This window comes from Chenopodium album, chromosome 4 (assembly GCF_948465745.1).
Source record: "Chenopodium album chromosome 4, dcCheAlbu1.1, whole genome shotgun sequence".
Lineage (NCBI taxonomy): Eukaryota > Viridiplantae > Streptophyta > Magnoliopsida > Caryophyllales > Amaranthaceae > Chenopodium > Chenopodium album.
In genome coordinates, this window is record NC_137837.1 from 8625364 (window position 1) to 8639645 (window position 14282).

At 38.1% G+C, this 14282-nt stretch overlaps 1 protein-coding gene across 2 annotated transcripts; it reads right to left on the bottom strand.

Moving 5' to 3' along the window:
* Positions 1-492: 492 nt before the first annotated feature.
* On the bottom strand, positions 493-13545 carry LOC145628835 (autophagy-related protein 18h-like). Of its 2 annotated transcripts, none has more exons than XM_081681252.1 (9): positions 13067-13542; positions 10624-11082; positions 9673-10116; positions 9330-9575; positions 8205-8990; positions 7675-7853; positions 6101-6207; positions 5488-6024; positions 493-917 (listed from the first exon to the last, which is right to left on the bottom strand). In XM_081681252.1, the coding sequence occupies exons 1-9, from the start codon at positions 13232-13234 to the stop codon at positions 913-915; spliced, it is 2931 nt and encodes a 976-aa protein (XP_081537378.1). In that variant the 5' UTR covers positions 13235-13542; the 3' UTR covers positions 493-912. The 2 variants fall into 2 exon arrangements, with proteins under 2 accessions (XP_081537378.1, XP_081537379.1); XM_081681253.1 differs by lacking the exon at positions 493-917 and adding an exon at positions 927-1261 and having other exon boundaries at positions 13067-13545.
* Between the last annotated feature and the right edge of the window lie 737 nt (positions 13546-14282).

Below are 14282 nucleotides of genomic sequence, written 5' to 3' on the forward strand. Positions count from 1 at the left end.
CATGCTTGCATGAGTCAAAACACGATGACCAAGTGACCAACCCATACTCAAATCTTGAATTCAGACGCGATCAATACACAAAACATACTCGAAACTGGATGACCCAAAACTAACACAAACCAAAATTAATCCAAACAATACATTAACTCGAACCAAAGGTCTCCAAATCCCAATATGACCCTAACTTGTATCTGAACTGAAAGTTTCCTCACTCGGAATAGTCATCAAATATGACACGAACCTGAATTGGATAACCCGTTTCCCACAATTCCGCCTCTAAGCCTAACAGAGTAACAGCCATGATAGGCCACATTCTATTTGAGAATACTTTATAAACCATCCTTAGTTATTAGTTATCACCAAAGATTAATATACTAAGTATCAGATTTTAAACCTACCACAAAAAAGCCAGCATGAATCATCTATCAGACTATAACGTTTATAATCAGACGGGAAAAAATCATGCTTGGAGATAAAAATGTACAGCAGAACTAACAATCATTCAATTTTTTTTCTTTCCTTTTTTCTTATTTCTAATTTTTCTTTTTTTTTTTTTTCCTTGAAGAAGAATTTAGTGTTACATAGCATTAAAAGAACATATGATCACAGAAATCATCGGAACTATTTCAATCTACAACATGTACAGGTAAACTAGAAGAATGGAAAACCAGAAGCACTTGCTTTGGTAGCAATGACACAAAAGAGGTAAGAAAAGTGAATTAAAGAAAAAAATATACATCGTACCCCCCGAGTGAATGAGTCTGTTCAACAGATGCAATATTGAATGGCTATGATGGACTGAAAACCTTAAAATTACTCGAAACATCACCCTCCATGTGGCTGAACGCTGACCAGAATTTTACTATATTTGGCACAAATCCAGCACAAAGAGAGCCGACTGGGGTTTGCTTCTCATCCTACAAAAGAAAGGTATGAAGATATCAGATTTAAATATAGTAATTCTGCAGATTACATCCTACACATTCGAAAGCACTAAAATGAACCGTAGCAGTTTACAAAACACGTTGACCGCGATAAATGAACCACAAACAATACAAAGGAAGGATAGATGTAGCCTTTTTTTTTTTTTTTTTTTTTTTTTTTTTTGAAACAAGGATAGACGTAGCTTAGGGATACACAATAAGGGTCCAATCTCAAACAACAAATGATAATTTTGCAGTGTATTAATCCTTGGATAATTAATTGCCCAGTTTATTCGTTTCTCAACAGTCAATCTACAACATGGGGTTTGCTTCTCATCCTACAAAAGAAAGGTATGAAGATATCAGATTGGCTTAATTAATTAAAATATAGGTGGAAAGAGGGTACCCAAGGCCAAAGATTAAAATCCGTCTACACTGCCCCCTACTGGACTCTCTCTACACCCAAAAAAAAAAAAAAAAAAAAAAAAAAAAAAAAAAAAAAAATTTATGGTTGCTAGCATGTTCACGCCTACTGAGACCCTGTCACAACCATCTACTGCATTCAATAGTCCTGGGTCGCACCAACTCAACTAATACACAGAAAGTTGTAATTATATATTTTTTTACTAACAACTTTGGGTTTAAGTTTCTGGTAAACAAAAGCACTACCATAATTCAATGTGTATCTGGCTGAGTGGCTGTCTATGGGACTTGGAGAGGTCAAATATACAAATGTTAACCTAACCAGATAAGACTGCTGTTGAGAGCCACCTCTCAAAGAGCACATGAAGCTCCCATCTCTTCCTTAATCAAACCAGCTCAACTGATAATTTCCAACTAATCATTCTTCGTATTTGTTTTAATTTCATTTCTTTCTACATACCTTGTGACAAATTCCTATATGTCTAAAATGCAGATCACCACATTGTACATGATCTTGACCAGTCATGAACGTAAACAAGGTGTTGGGGCATAGACTATCCTGAGTGTCGTTTTAAGGTTAGCAGCATAATTATTTCTAACAATATACATCTAAAGCGTATCGGGTCAAGAAGCATAGAATAGGGCGAGGCTAAAGAAAATCAGATCAAAAATAAATGTATCGTTAACTATGCACTTTAACTCCGCCAGTGGGTTTCCCGCCAGTGGGTTTCCCGCTGCCAGTCCCAAGCCTGGATAAAGGAGGAGGGTTACGGTAGGCCAGTGACAGCCAGTATAAAACTTCGTCACATCCCATGACATGAGCCAAACAGATATTTTCGTGGGGGCGTTCCCTACTCAGCGACGCGCTGCACTTCCTAGACCCGGGTGTAGTGATAAGTATGCAAGGGTTGCTAGGTCGTCGCCCAGAAGCGACGCGCCACATTGCCCGAGTGTGGTGTCAAATGAGCAAGGGCGTGCCATTGGGGCGTTCCCTACTGAGCGACGCGCTGCACTTCCCAGACCCGGGTGCAGTGATAAGTATGTAAGGGTTGCTAGGTCGTCGCCCAGAAGCGACGCGCCATATTGCCCAATTGTGGTGTCAAATAATCAAGGGCTTGGAGTTGGGATCAGGAGGGAGCGTGGGAGAAAAGAATTTAGTTTGCGGATTGGTTCTTGGAATGTGGGGTCTCTTACGGGAAAATCAGCAGAATTGGTAGAAGTAATGAAAAGACGACGCGTGAACATCATGTGCCTCCAAGAGACAAGATGGACAGGAGAAGGAGCTCGAGGCTTGGTTTTGGGGTATAAGGTATGGTATGTTGGGCAAGAAACGAGCCACAGAACAAGGAATGGTGGAGCTAGGAACGGAGTTGGTGTGGTTCTCGATGAGAGGTTGGCAAAAGAGGTGATCGAGGTCTATCGGAAGAACGATAGGTTGATAAGGCTGAAGTTGCTATGTGGCAAGGAGATTGTGAATGTTATCAGTGCTTATGCTCCCCAAGTGGGTTTAGATGCAGAAGAGAAACGACAATTTTGGGAGGACCTAGACGAGGTGGTGCAGGGTGTCCACCACTCAGAGAAGTTATATATTGGAGGGGATCTAAATGGGCACGTTGGGGCGAGCCGAGATGGCTATGAGAGTGTCCATGGAGGCTTTGGGTATGGGCAGAGGGACGCCGGTGGTGAAGCTATTATGGATTTTGCCCAATCATATGATTTAATTTTGGCTAATACTTGGTTTAAGAAGAGGGATTCACACTTGATAACTTTTCGGAATGGAGCAAATGCAACTCAAATAGACTTCCTGCTCACAAGGAGCATAGATAGACAAAGTTGCATAAACTGTAAGGTTATCCCAGGGGAGAGTGTGGTCACCCAACACCGGCTATTGGTAATGACTATTCGTCTGAAAGAGAAGGCGAAGAAAAAAGTTAGACAAGAAGAACCAAGGATAAGATGGTGGACCCTAAGGGATGCAAAAGCTAAGGTTTTTACAGAAAAGGTAATTGAAGAAGCGGATTGGGATGGAGAGGTGGATCCGGACATGACTTGGTTACGAATGAAGAACTGTTTCCTAAGAGTGGCCAAAGAGGTCTTAGGGGAAGTAAGGGGAAGAACTTCGGTACAGAGAGATACTTCGTGGTGGAATGAAGAGGTGAAAGCAGTAATTAAGCAAAAAAGGGAATGCTATCAAGCCTTAGGAAAATGTAGGAGTGATGAAACCTTTGCAGCGTATAAGGAGGCTAAGAGCAAGGCAAAGGCAGCTGTTCGCTAAGCAAAAGAAAAGGCATATCAGGAGGTTTATGAAAAGCTTGATTCCAAGGAGGGAGAAAGGATCATTTATAAGATGGCAAAGAGAAGACAAGAGGCAAGGAAGGATATTGGCATGGTGAAGTGTGTCAAAGATAAGAACCAAATGGTCCTAGTGCAAGAGGAGGGCATCAAGGACAGGTGGAAGGGGTACTTCGATGAATTATTTAATGGAAGTAATGGAGTTGTGATAGGAGATACCTCTATGAGTGATGAAGAAATCAACATGGAGTATGTGCGAAGGATTAGGAGAGTAGAGGTGGAGATTGCACTGAGGAAGATGAAACCTAAGAAGGCGGTTGGCCCTGATGGGGTACCGATAGAGGTGTGGAGGTGTTTGGGTAAGATTGGTATTGATTGGTTAACAAACCTTTTCAACAAGATATGGACGGCTACAAGGATCCCACAAGATTGGAGGAAGAGCACCTTGGTCCCGGTTTATAAAAACAAAGGAGACGCTCAAGATTGTTCTAACTATCGAGGAATTAAGCTTATGAGCCATACTATGAAGTTGTGGGAAAGGGTGATTGAACAAAGGTTGAGGGCATGCACAAGCATTTCAGATAACCAATTTGGTTTTATGCCTGGGAGATCTACTATGGAGGCAATCCATTTGATAAGACAAATGATGGAGTTTTATAGGGTAAAGAAGAAAGATCTTCATATGGTCTTTATTGATTTAGAGAAGGCATATGACAAGGTGCCAAGAGAGATACTTTGGTGGGCAATGTTGAAGAAAGGTATCCCACGAAGGTATGTAGACCTAGTTAAGGATATGTATCGGGATGTGTCAACAAATGTGAGGACATGCGGAGGGTTGACAAAAGATTTCCCTATTACAATCGGATTGCATCAAGGGTCTGCATTAAGCCCTTTTCTTTTTGCAACGGTTCTAGATGAATTAACTAGACCAATTCAAGATGAGGTTCCATGGTGTATGCTGTTCGCAGATGATATCGTTTTGGTGGATGAGACTAAGGATGGGGTTAATGTCAAGTTGGAGCAATGGAGGCAAAGGTTGGAATCTAGAGGGTTTAAGCTAAGTCGGAGTAAGACTGAATATTTGGTATGTCGTTTTGGCACTCAGAGGGGGACAAGCAATGAAGTGGTGAGTTTGGATGGAAAGGATTTGACCATGAGTGAATGTTTTAAGTACCTAGGGTCGATCATCCAGAAGAATGGTGACATTGATCAAGACGTGACCCACAGGATTAAGTCAGGGTGGCTTAAATGGAGAGCGGCCACGGGAGTGTTATGCGACCGCAGCATTCCCTTAAAGTTGAAGGGAAAATTCTACAGGACTGCCATAAGACCAGTGTTGCTCTATGGTACAGAATGTTGGGCTTCTAAGAAAGAGCATATTAAAAAGATGGAGGTTACGGAAATGCGCATGTTAAGGTGGATGTGTGGAAACACTTTAAGAGATAGAATCAGAAATGAGGTTATTCGCAAGAAAGTAGGTGTGGCGGACATTGTAGATAAATTAAGGGAAAATCGTCTGCGTTGGTTTGGACATGTAAGACGGAGACCCGAGGGTGCACCGGTGCGAAGAGTGGAAGAGTGGGACCATGGAGGGATTAAACGAGGAAGAGGGAGACCAAAGATGACTTGGTTGGAAGGAGTGAGGAAGGATATGAAGTGCATGGATTTACGTGAGGATGAAGTTTTGGATCGTAAGGGATGGAGGAGAAAGATTTATGTTGATGACTACACGGAATAATCAAATTTGGTTCATGTTAGCCGACCCCACTTTTGGGATTAAGGCTTTGATTGATTGATTGATTGATTGTTAACTATGCACTTTGATTAAGGTGAAGCTACGAGTTCATACCTTCTTCAGAAAAGGCAAATACACCTCCAAGCAATTCATCGTTCTCACCATCTTCTTCAGACTTCTCTTTCTCGCGGGGGCTGCTGCTACTATCTACATCAGTAACAACTTCTGATAGCTCATGGCTTTCGTCAAGAGGTGCAGCTTTACAATATTCCTCTTCGAAAAAACCCCCAAAATCTAGTGGGTCTTGAACAGAGCTCTCATCAGCAACGTTCATACTAAAATCAGAACGGTTAGAACTAACATTTGAAGCTTCACTGCCTCCGACACTGCTGGACGATTGAACTTCCTTTGAGTTAGCTCTTTCAGCTGAGAGTGAGGCATTCTTTACAGGGGATGGACTATTTACAAGGCAGCTGTTTTCAGGTGGTGAGATTTCCATGGTGGAAGTATCATCAGTTTTTAATGAATTTTGAGTCAGTAACGGTGAAGGAAATTTAGAAGAGACTTTCATCCCATTATTAATGATCTGATTTTGCGCAATTCCCAGATAAGACTTGACTGCATCCATCTGTGCATCTGGTGCAAAGGAACCTGACAGAAAATGCAGAAGATAATTTAGATCACAGAACCAAAAACAGAGGCAAAACAAGCTTAAAAATTTTCTTACCAAAGTGGGAGTTCTGTACAGTTTGAGGATGGACAATGGCAGGAGATGGATACTTGTCATCAGCCAAATGAGATTCAGATCTAGATGTAGAATAACCAATTGCACCCCTGAAAAAAAGAATGAGATTACAAGGATGACAGCAAAAGAGAAAAACCATGCATGGAATATATCTGCCCATCATAGATGATCATGCAAGACGCCAAGGCTGTAACTGTGTTCAGAGAAACAATTTAAGTATAACTCCTCTAACTTAAAATACGTGAGACTATACAACAGCTCTACAGTATGGACATGCACCAGAATTACAGTAATAACAGGATTACAGGAAGCCAAAATTAATTATAGAAATCAAAAGGTAATCTTTTTATATTTTCCTTATTACAAATTACATGAACTTGAGTGCTGAGAATTTAACATGGGTAACTTTCAAGCCATTCTCTGCTAACAATTCAAAACATTCTTATAAAACAAAAAAGTCCCAAGAGACCAAGGCTTATATATACAATCAAACTTGATTTGAATTGTACCAACAGCCTGCCTATTTAGTAGACAATAACAGCAGTTTGCACTGTGCACATATTTGCAAGAATAACCTCACACCCAAAGTCCGTAGCAATACAAAAAGCCATATCAAATACTAAGTTTTTTTAGTTGTTCTCACATAACTTTTTAAAAGTCGAAGTTAGTTAACGTTGATCGTATTAGATACTTAATCAACAAAAAAAAATCATAATTCTGTTAAATTCAACTCAATTTAACTTTCACATTATAAATGTTAATAATATCTATAAGTACTAAGCAACAGACAATAATAATTAAAGATGTGAATTAGAGACCTAGATAGAAAAGGAAAAAAAAAAAAAAAAACAATAACTTAAAAATTAAAGGTCATATCGTTTTTCTTCTGAAATGTCCATAACGAGCTGTTACCATTTATAGATGTGAAAAAATGAGTGCGAACGGGGATTAGAGAAAAACATAACTACCTCCTTTTCAAATGTCTAATCGTTGCAAATAATTTGAAACAAAGGTAGAACTCTTTATTTGAGAAGGGTTAATGCCCCCATGCCCAAAAGCAATACATTCTCCGTTTCTTGATACCAACACTTCCATTTTCACGCTTGTCAATGCATAATTTCAACAATTAATATCTTTAGCTCTCAATAAGTTAAAGTTCTAACAAATTGATATTCTGAAAGGATACTTTCAAGATAAATCAAGCAAGACCCCAAAAGACAAACATTTAACATGAATAAAAAACACCAAAGATTTCAAAGTAAAGAATTTGAATAGTATAAAACTCTAAAGGGGGTGAAATATTAACAAAACATGGGCACAGGTAAAAAGGAATTCACAACAAACAAAAAATGCAGCAAGCAACCAAATTTACATCAGCTAGATAAAATCATAAAAATAAGCTTATTCCATGGTGATGACTATAGCAAGCTGTTGACACCAATATGGAAAGAGTTTGATAATGTGGTAGTTAACTGCCAAACAAAGAGAGATCAATGGAGTATCTTAAGATGAAGTAAGAAAGGGTGGGCCAATCAATTGCAAGGAGGTATTTATACCTGTTGTTCCAATCAGGTTTCACATTGTGAAAGTGCTCAAAAACAGGCAACAAATCCTTCCTCTTTATTTCAATCTCAAGATGTGAGACCTTTTCGATTTCGATTTCTCCACCAATATTATCATCAACAGAAGATTTCTGATTGTCAGGCACCATAGAATTCATAGCAAAGAAATGTATCTACAAGCCATGTAACGAAGTGAGTTAGGGAATAACATTTCATAGATAAATACTTCCTCTGTTTCATTTTAATTGACACATTTTTTTAAACACCTTTGCCAATGCATGTATTCAAACATTGATATGCTTTATAATCAATAAGATAATAGTATAAAAAGTAGGTGGAAAATTTATATTGAGATGAATCTAACAAGACCCAACAGAACCGTTTAATTTCTTAAGTATAAAACACAAAAGGAAATCAAATTAACTAGAGTGAATTGAAAAGTGCTCAAAGTCCAAAAACATGTCAACTAAAAAAATGAAACTAAGTATAAGATTGCTTAATGTATCTAAATGAACAACACTTACCTTGGAATTTTGCCATGATGGCATTCTTCCATAATTCATTTGAACTTCTGCATTGGAAAGATACAAGGTGGATTGTTCGTGTAGCTCTTCTCCCTTTCCACTATTGTCATTATCTTCAAAATCAGATGTTTCCAAGACCATTTCTGAAGGTTCTTTTGCGCCAAAAGATATCCCCTTGATGGACTCTTCTCTTTCTGGCCAATCTGCTCTTCTGCAAACATCCCACCAATGGACGACTTCAGATTTCACCCTTAAGTCATCATCTTGTATCTGCGCCAGAGAGCCCGAACCAGTTCTAGGAGCTGTATCTGTTGTATCTATCCCCATCGATGGGATAAGTCCGTATTGGATAAGATGCCCGCAAGGAGAGTAAACCAAAAGGTGCTCCAAGGAGCGTCCACGGGAAGAGCCACTAGGCATCGAACAGTGGAAAACAGCAGAAACAGCAGAAGGTTGCGCAGAGCCCATTCCAGCGGCAGAAGATGCAGCGCTGCTAACTGTGTTGAGCCAGCCAGAATTACCGGTTCTTATTCTACTAACAACAGAGAGAGTGACTGGAGGTGGTGGAGGAATAGACAAAGACTGTTGATTTACAGTATAAGATGAAGTAGACCACCATGGTAAAGATAGAACAGGGACCAGAGTTGGCCCATCAACGTGAGAATTTCGTACTTGGAGCCCACACTCCCCACCAAAAGGAGACAAAACATATATGTGGCAAGTCCCTTTTGATGAGATGATGGCTACCCATTGGCTATATTGGCTGAAACAAATATCTTGAATAACCTGAGAGAAGACCATAAATTAACATGGGGAAAAGAACTTGCGAATGTGAATCACTAAAATAATAGCCCTTAGTACATCTCTAAACATTTGTTTCTTAATGGTAAAAAGGAGGTTAATAAAGTGACTAAATTGCCACAATATAAGTATCATCTGGAAGTTGATTGCAAATATAAAGATGAGCATAGCTATGCAGTTTTTTTAATAACACAAAGCAAGATAGCAAACTTCTCTAAAATTTATGCATAAAGTGTAAAACTCTAATTTTGAGCCAAAAGAAAAATAGAGTCTAGAAAAGATGTATAAAATAGATAAACAACAAAAGTTTAAATTCAAACATACCGCAGTTGTAAAGCCACGATGAAGCTTATATAGATGCACGTGAGATGTTGTCCAATTGTAGTTCTGACTACCTGTCCCATTCTTTGAGCTGGATGGCATTATCCGGAAGATGTTTATATTATTACCATGGATTGATGCGGTCACCAGAAGCGTCCCGCTAGGATCAAAACAAAGAGCAGAAATTGGGCTTGTATGAGCCCTAAAGTGTGCTATAACAGCTCTGGAAACAAAATCTTTAACAATAACCTGCAACAATCAACACAAAAACAAGCAAAATCCATGAGCCAAAGCATGGGAAATGCAAGGTCTTGCATACTTTCACTTAAGTATCAAGAAGACTCACCATCCCAGCCGTATCAGTCTCAGGTGAATTAGCTGACGTTTTGTTAACTCTCCAGCCAGAGCTGGAAGTTACAGGAGAATTAGAACCATCAGGAAGAAGTTCATTACAGTACTTGGAGAACGTTTTGTAGCTCATGTCACCAAGATTAATCAACCCAGCAGCCAACTGCTTGCTCGACTCCATAGCATACCTCGCCACCATATTCCCACCGCTAGGTGATGTTGAAGGGCTTACACCAGGAGAAGGTGTAAGACTTTGGGGACTTAACCGCCCAGTGTTAGTTAGTAAGGGGTTATTAGAAGCATAAGCTAACCACCTGGGACCAACATCCATGGGACCATAACCAACATTTATACCAACCATTCCCAGGCCAGCCATTTGAGGGACAGGATAAGTCAAAACACTAAATTTGTTCTCGAGAGTGAGAGCATCAAAGCAGTATATCTGCATATACATAAGAAAGCTGTTATTCAAGGTTCATAAAGGCAAAAATATCTTTCTTATTTTATTTCTCTTCTTTTCCTGTGAAGCACTTGCCTATCTCAAAAAAGATACATAGCTAAAAAAATTGACAAGAAATTTAAAATATCAAAACCAGCATATTAGTCATCAAACTAGGGTCTATAACAGCCTAAGAATACATTCTACGACCTTCTACACATTTATTGCTTTAAAATAGATATATAACCATTGCAAATCCACTACTCTTATGGTGATAATTAGTAGGACTTGTTTCAGGTTAACAGCTAGCAGTAACATCAACTTTAATTGCATCCCAATATTACACAGCCAATAAAACCCAAAAAGAATACGTAGTATAAAAAATTCTTAAAATGCAGATAGAACATTCACATGTAAAAACATTCACCAATGAGCTATCATCTCATTAACAACACAATGTGGAAGTCTATCATTACAGTTTGACAAAGGATCTGAGTTTATTTTACTCACTTGTGAAGCAAGTCCCACAGCGACAATGCGAGGACTGCATCTAACTGTAAGGACAGCAGAACGGAATCTCAGAACATGTACATAGCTGTGAGACCTCAACGAATAAAAGCGAACAGCAGTTGGAGAATTGACCACATTCCCTGTCTGTGATTCAATATAGCCATCTCTAACCAGTCCATCTCTTCTCCTTTGAGTGGAATCTGGACCCATTGCTTCATCTCCTGCAGCAACCAAAAGTAAGGGATGTGATGCCCCAAACCCTTCACAACCTTCGGACATTGCAGGGAAAGGCTGTATTTGCAAAAACGTACATGGGCCATCACGCCTTGAAACCAGCTCAGTGACTATAGAGGCATCATCGACATCCAAAACTTGAAAACCATTGGTATAACCAAGCAACAGAACACGCTTGAAGATGGATGGACTGAGTTCTATCTTGTCAAAGCATGCCCATAGCACCTGTTTTGCCACAATAAGTTGAAATTCTAATTAATTATCAGACATGCCACACAAAGTAATAAATCACAAAAGCAATATCCATCAAACAAACATAAATTGAACCAAATGTAAGGTTTGGAGAAAAAAAGGAAACACAAGCAGAAGAGAAACTAAATATGATTTCTGAGTTTCTCTCTAATACTTGAATACCTTATTCTTGGTTAGGAATTAACACTAATTGCTTTTAGACCAAATTATAGATGTATAACTTACAGATGCTCAAGTGCCAACTCCTTACCATGCATTGGTGATCTCTTATAAGTGTAACTCTAGGTTCTACAGTTGTGCTACAAAGACTCATCGCATAAGTATCATCTAAGAGTGCCTGTTTTGATAATTTAAATTAAAACTGTGCAAAACTCTACATGAAGATATGCAGCAACAAAGCATACTTGCAGTCGACTTCATCCAATACAGCTCCAAATATACACTGCTTCGATTCTAATGAATCTCGAAATCCAGTGGGTGAAAATACAATTGCCAAATATGAAAATTCAGAGTCTCATATAGCTCCCTGCCATGCATTGGTCAATATGACAGCAGTAGTTGATCAAACACAGATATAAGAGTCATTTCCAGAAAATTAGGGAAATATTGCATTATTGCAGTAAATATCAGTCACCGGTATAAAGATTGTACCTAAGGGTTAATAAAGTAAAAAATCACGGCTCTCTTAACTTTAAAATACCAAGCCACAAAGCTATTCCACCAATTTCTCATCCAAGTTACCCTTTGCCAGCCTAAAGATGTCACCTATGCAGGCTAAATAACAAGTATGAAAGTTTAGAGTTTTAGACCATTGACAACGACAATGTGTATGAGACCAGTGCCACCTATGATATAAAATGACACAATATATGACAATATAACAAGCAAAGCATACAGGTATAGGGTCTCCTCTACTGCAGTTTCACAATTGGAATTTGAAAAAAATGCTGACCACCAAACTATCAAGAAAAAACAATTAAGACCAATCTAAAATCACACAAAGAAAATGTAAAATCCTCCATAAACCAACCCAAAAAAAAAGTCAGCTCTCTATAAGAAAAATCCTTTTCAGGCCATGCCTAATGTCCACTGAACAGAAGTCTATTTGAAGCATGGTAAAAAAAATGCATATCCTACCTTCAGAGAGAAGTTATTGCTGGAAGCACAAATCCCACACTTCCCAAAACTTTTAAAGAAGGCATTAATTTAATATAGGTTCATGGATAGCACTTATCCATATGCAACAGGATTGAATTCCAACGCATCACCAACAGAACAATTTCAACACAGAACACGCGACTTTGGGTTGTGGTTAGACAGCAACAAGTAAGAAAACACAGAACTGATCAAGTGCAGAATTCCAGCCCAAGAACAGATTACAAGCAGCTTAAGAAACCTCAAATGCATAAACTCCCGGCAATGTATCAAATTCTATCACTACACCGCGATTTCACCCCAGAAGTAAACTCCAATGAACGACATAACCCGAACCCAAACTGAAACATCTAAACTTGTAAATCAACACAAGTAACCAACAAGCATAATTCATCAAACTCCACACCCAACAACAAACAAAAATTACCCAAAATCAACCAAAAATTTCCCAATTTGCAACCCATTTCCTTGATCAATCATCCAATCATTCTCTTCTTACCAAAACAACAAAAACCCATTTCATTGATTGCTCCCAAAAACTTCAAATCACAACCCAATTTCCCCAATTCCCCAAATGGGTCATAATCAAACATCCCAGAACACAACTTGATCATCCCCAAAACTACAAAAATTACACAATCCCTAGCATAAACTAACCACTGATTACCATCACATTTTTTTCTTAGAACTAAAAATCAACCACTAATCCAATCAACAATAACTAAATCGCAGTAATTAAACTCAAAATTAATCCCAAAACAAAATAATCTCAAAATTAATCAATCAAAACAAAAACACCAACCTGGTCTTTGATGTCATTAGAATCAGAAGAAATGGAAGCGGCAACGGAGGCACTAGCTGACCGGACACCGGAAGAGACGGTTTTGATACAAGATGAGATGAACTTGAAAGAATTACGGCTAAATCCATTCGTTTTATTATGAATACCCTTTGTTTGCTGATGTTTCATTTAATAGAAATTTCCTTAAAAGAAGAAAGGAAAAAAACTAACTAAAAATGAAATTTTTAAAAAAATTAGTTCCTACTACAAGAAATTAACGGTACCCTTTTCACCGATTACCGGGTAGTTACCGGAAAGTCATATGATATGTCACCGGAAAAGTTACCGGCGGTGATGATTATGATTAGAAAGAAGGTGGGTGAAAGAAGAGAGAGAAATATTTTGATGGGGTTGTCTTGTTTTTGTGGGTTTGTTGGGTTTGACCTCTTTTGTTTAAATGAGGGTTCATCTTTCAATCCATCAATCTTTCTTTCTCTCTCTAACTTTCTCTCTCTAGAAATTAAATAAAAAAAATTAAATAAATAGTTAGTTTAATTAATTTGATTTATTTTAATTTAGTTTCTTATGCTTCAAGGACTTATTCTTTGGGTTTTTTAGTATTTTTTTTTATTTTTATTTTTGGGTTTTTATTGTTGCTTGTAAAGGACTAATTAATCTCAAGTGCAAGTTTTGTTAATTGCGGAATTAGCAAGTTTTGGAATGTGGCCAATATTAGTTTTTTTAAAAGGGTGATAAATGTGGCCATTTTGGGAAACTATGATGACATTTTTTTTGTTAATGTGAAATTCCATAAAATGGTCCATTTTGGTTTGGATTTTCATTAACTTTTGAAAACTAGTTTAGGAGTATAATCTTATCTATTGGGGAGTTGGGATTTTGGGTAGAAATCACTTGTCAACTAAATTTCTTTATTTGTGATAAGATTAGCTTTTTGAATGATTTTACTACCAATGACATTTACTATTTGTGTTGGTGAGTTCAAAAGGAGTTGAAAAGTTCATTCTTCATCACTTCGTATTAAAATGTTTCTTGGAAGTGTTTATTACTCGTATTAACTTCTAATTACTTTAATATAATGGCCTAAAAGGTTTCACCTAAACTTCACTTATGTTAACTTATCAATCCTGATCTAAAAAAAAAAACCTAGCCTATTTCTCTCTCTCTCTCTTCCCGATCGCTCCTAAACTTTAGCCTCCATTGTTAATTTTAAAGGGAA

Bases quoted from the DNA above. Each gene is read 5' to 3' on its own strand.
- LOC145628835 (XM_081681252.1), bottom strand. From the start codon at position 13,234: ATGAAACATCAGCAAACAAAGGGTATTCATAATAAAACGAATGGATTT. The intron at 6,208-7,674 runs GTATAAATACCT...TCTTTTTTTCAG, and splicing joins AAACCTGATTGGAACAACAG to GGGTGCAATTGGTTATTCTA. The intron at 6,025-6,100 runs GTAAGAAAATTT...ATTTTCTGTCAG, and splicing joins TGTACAGAACTCCCACTTTG to GTTCCTTTGCACCAGATGCA.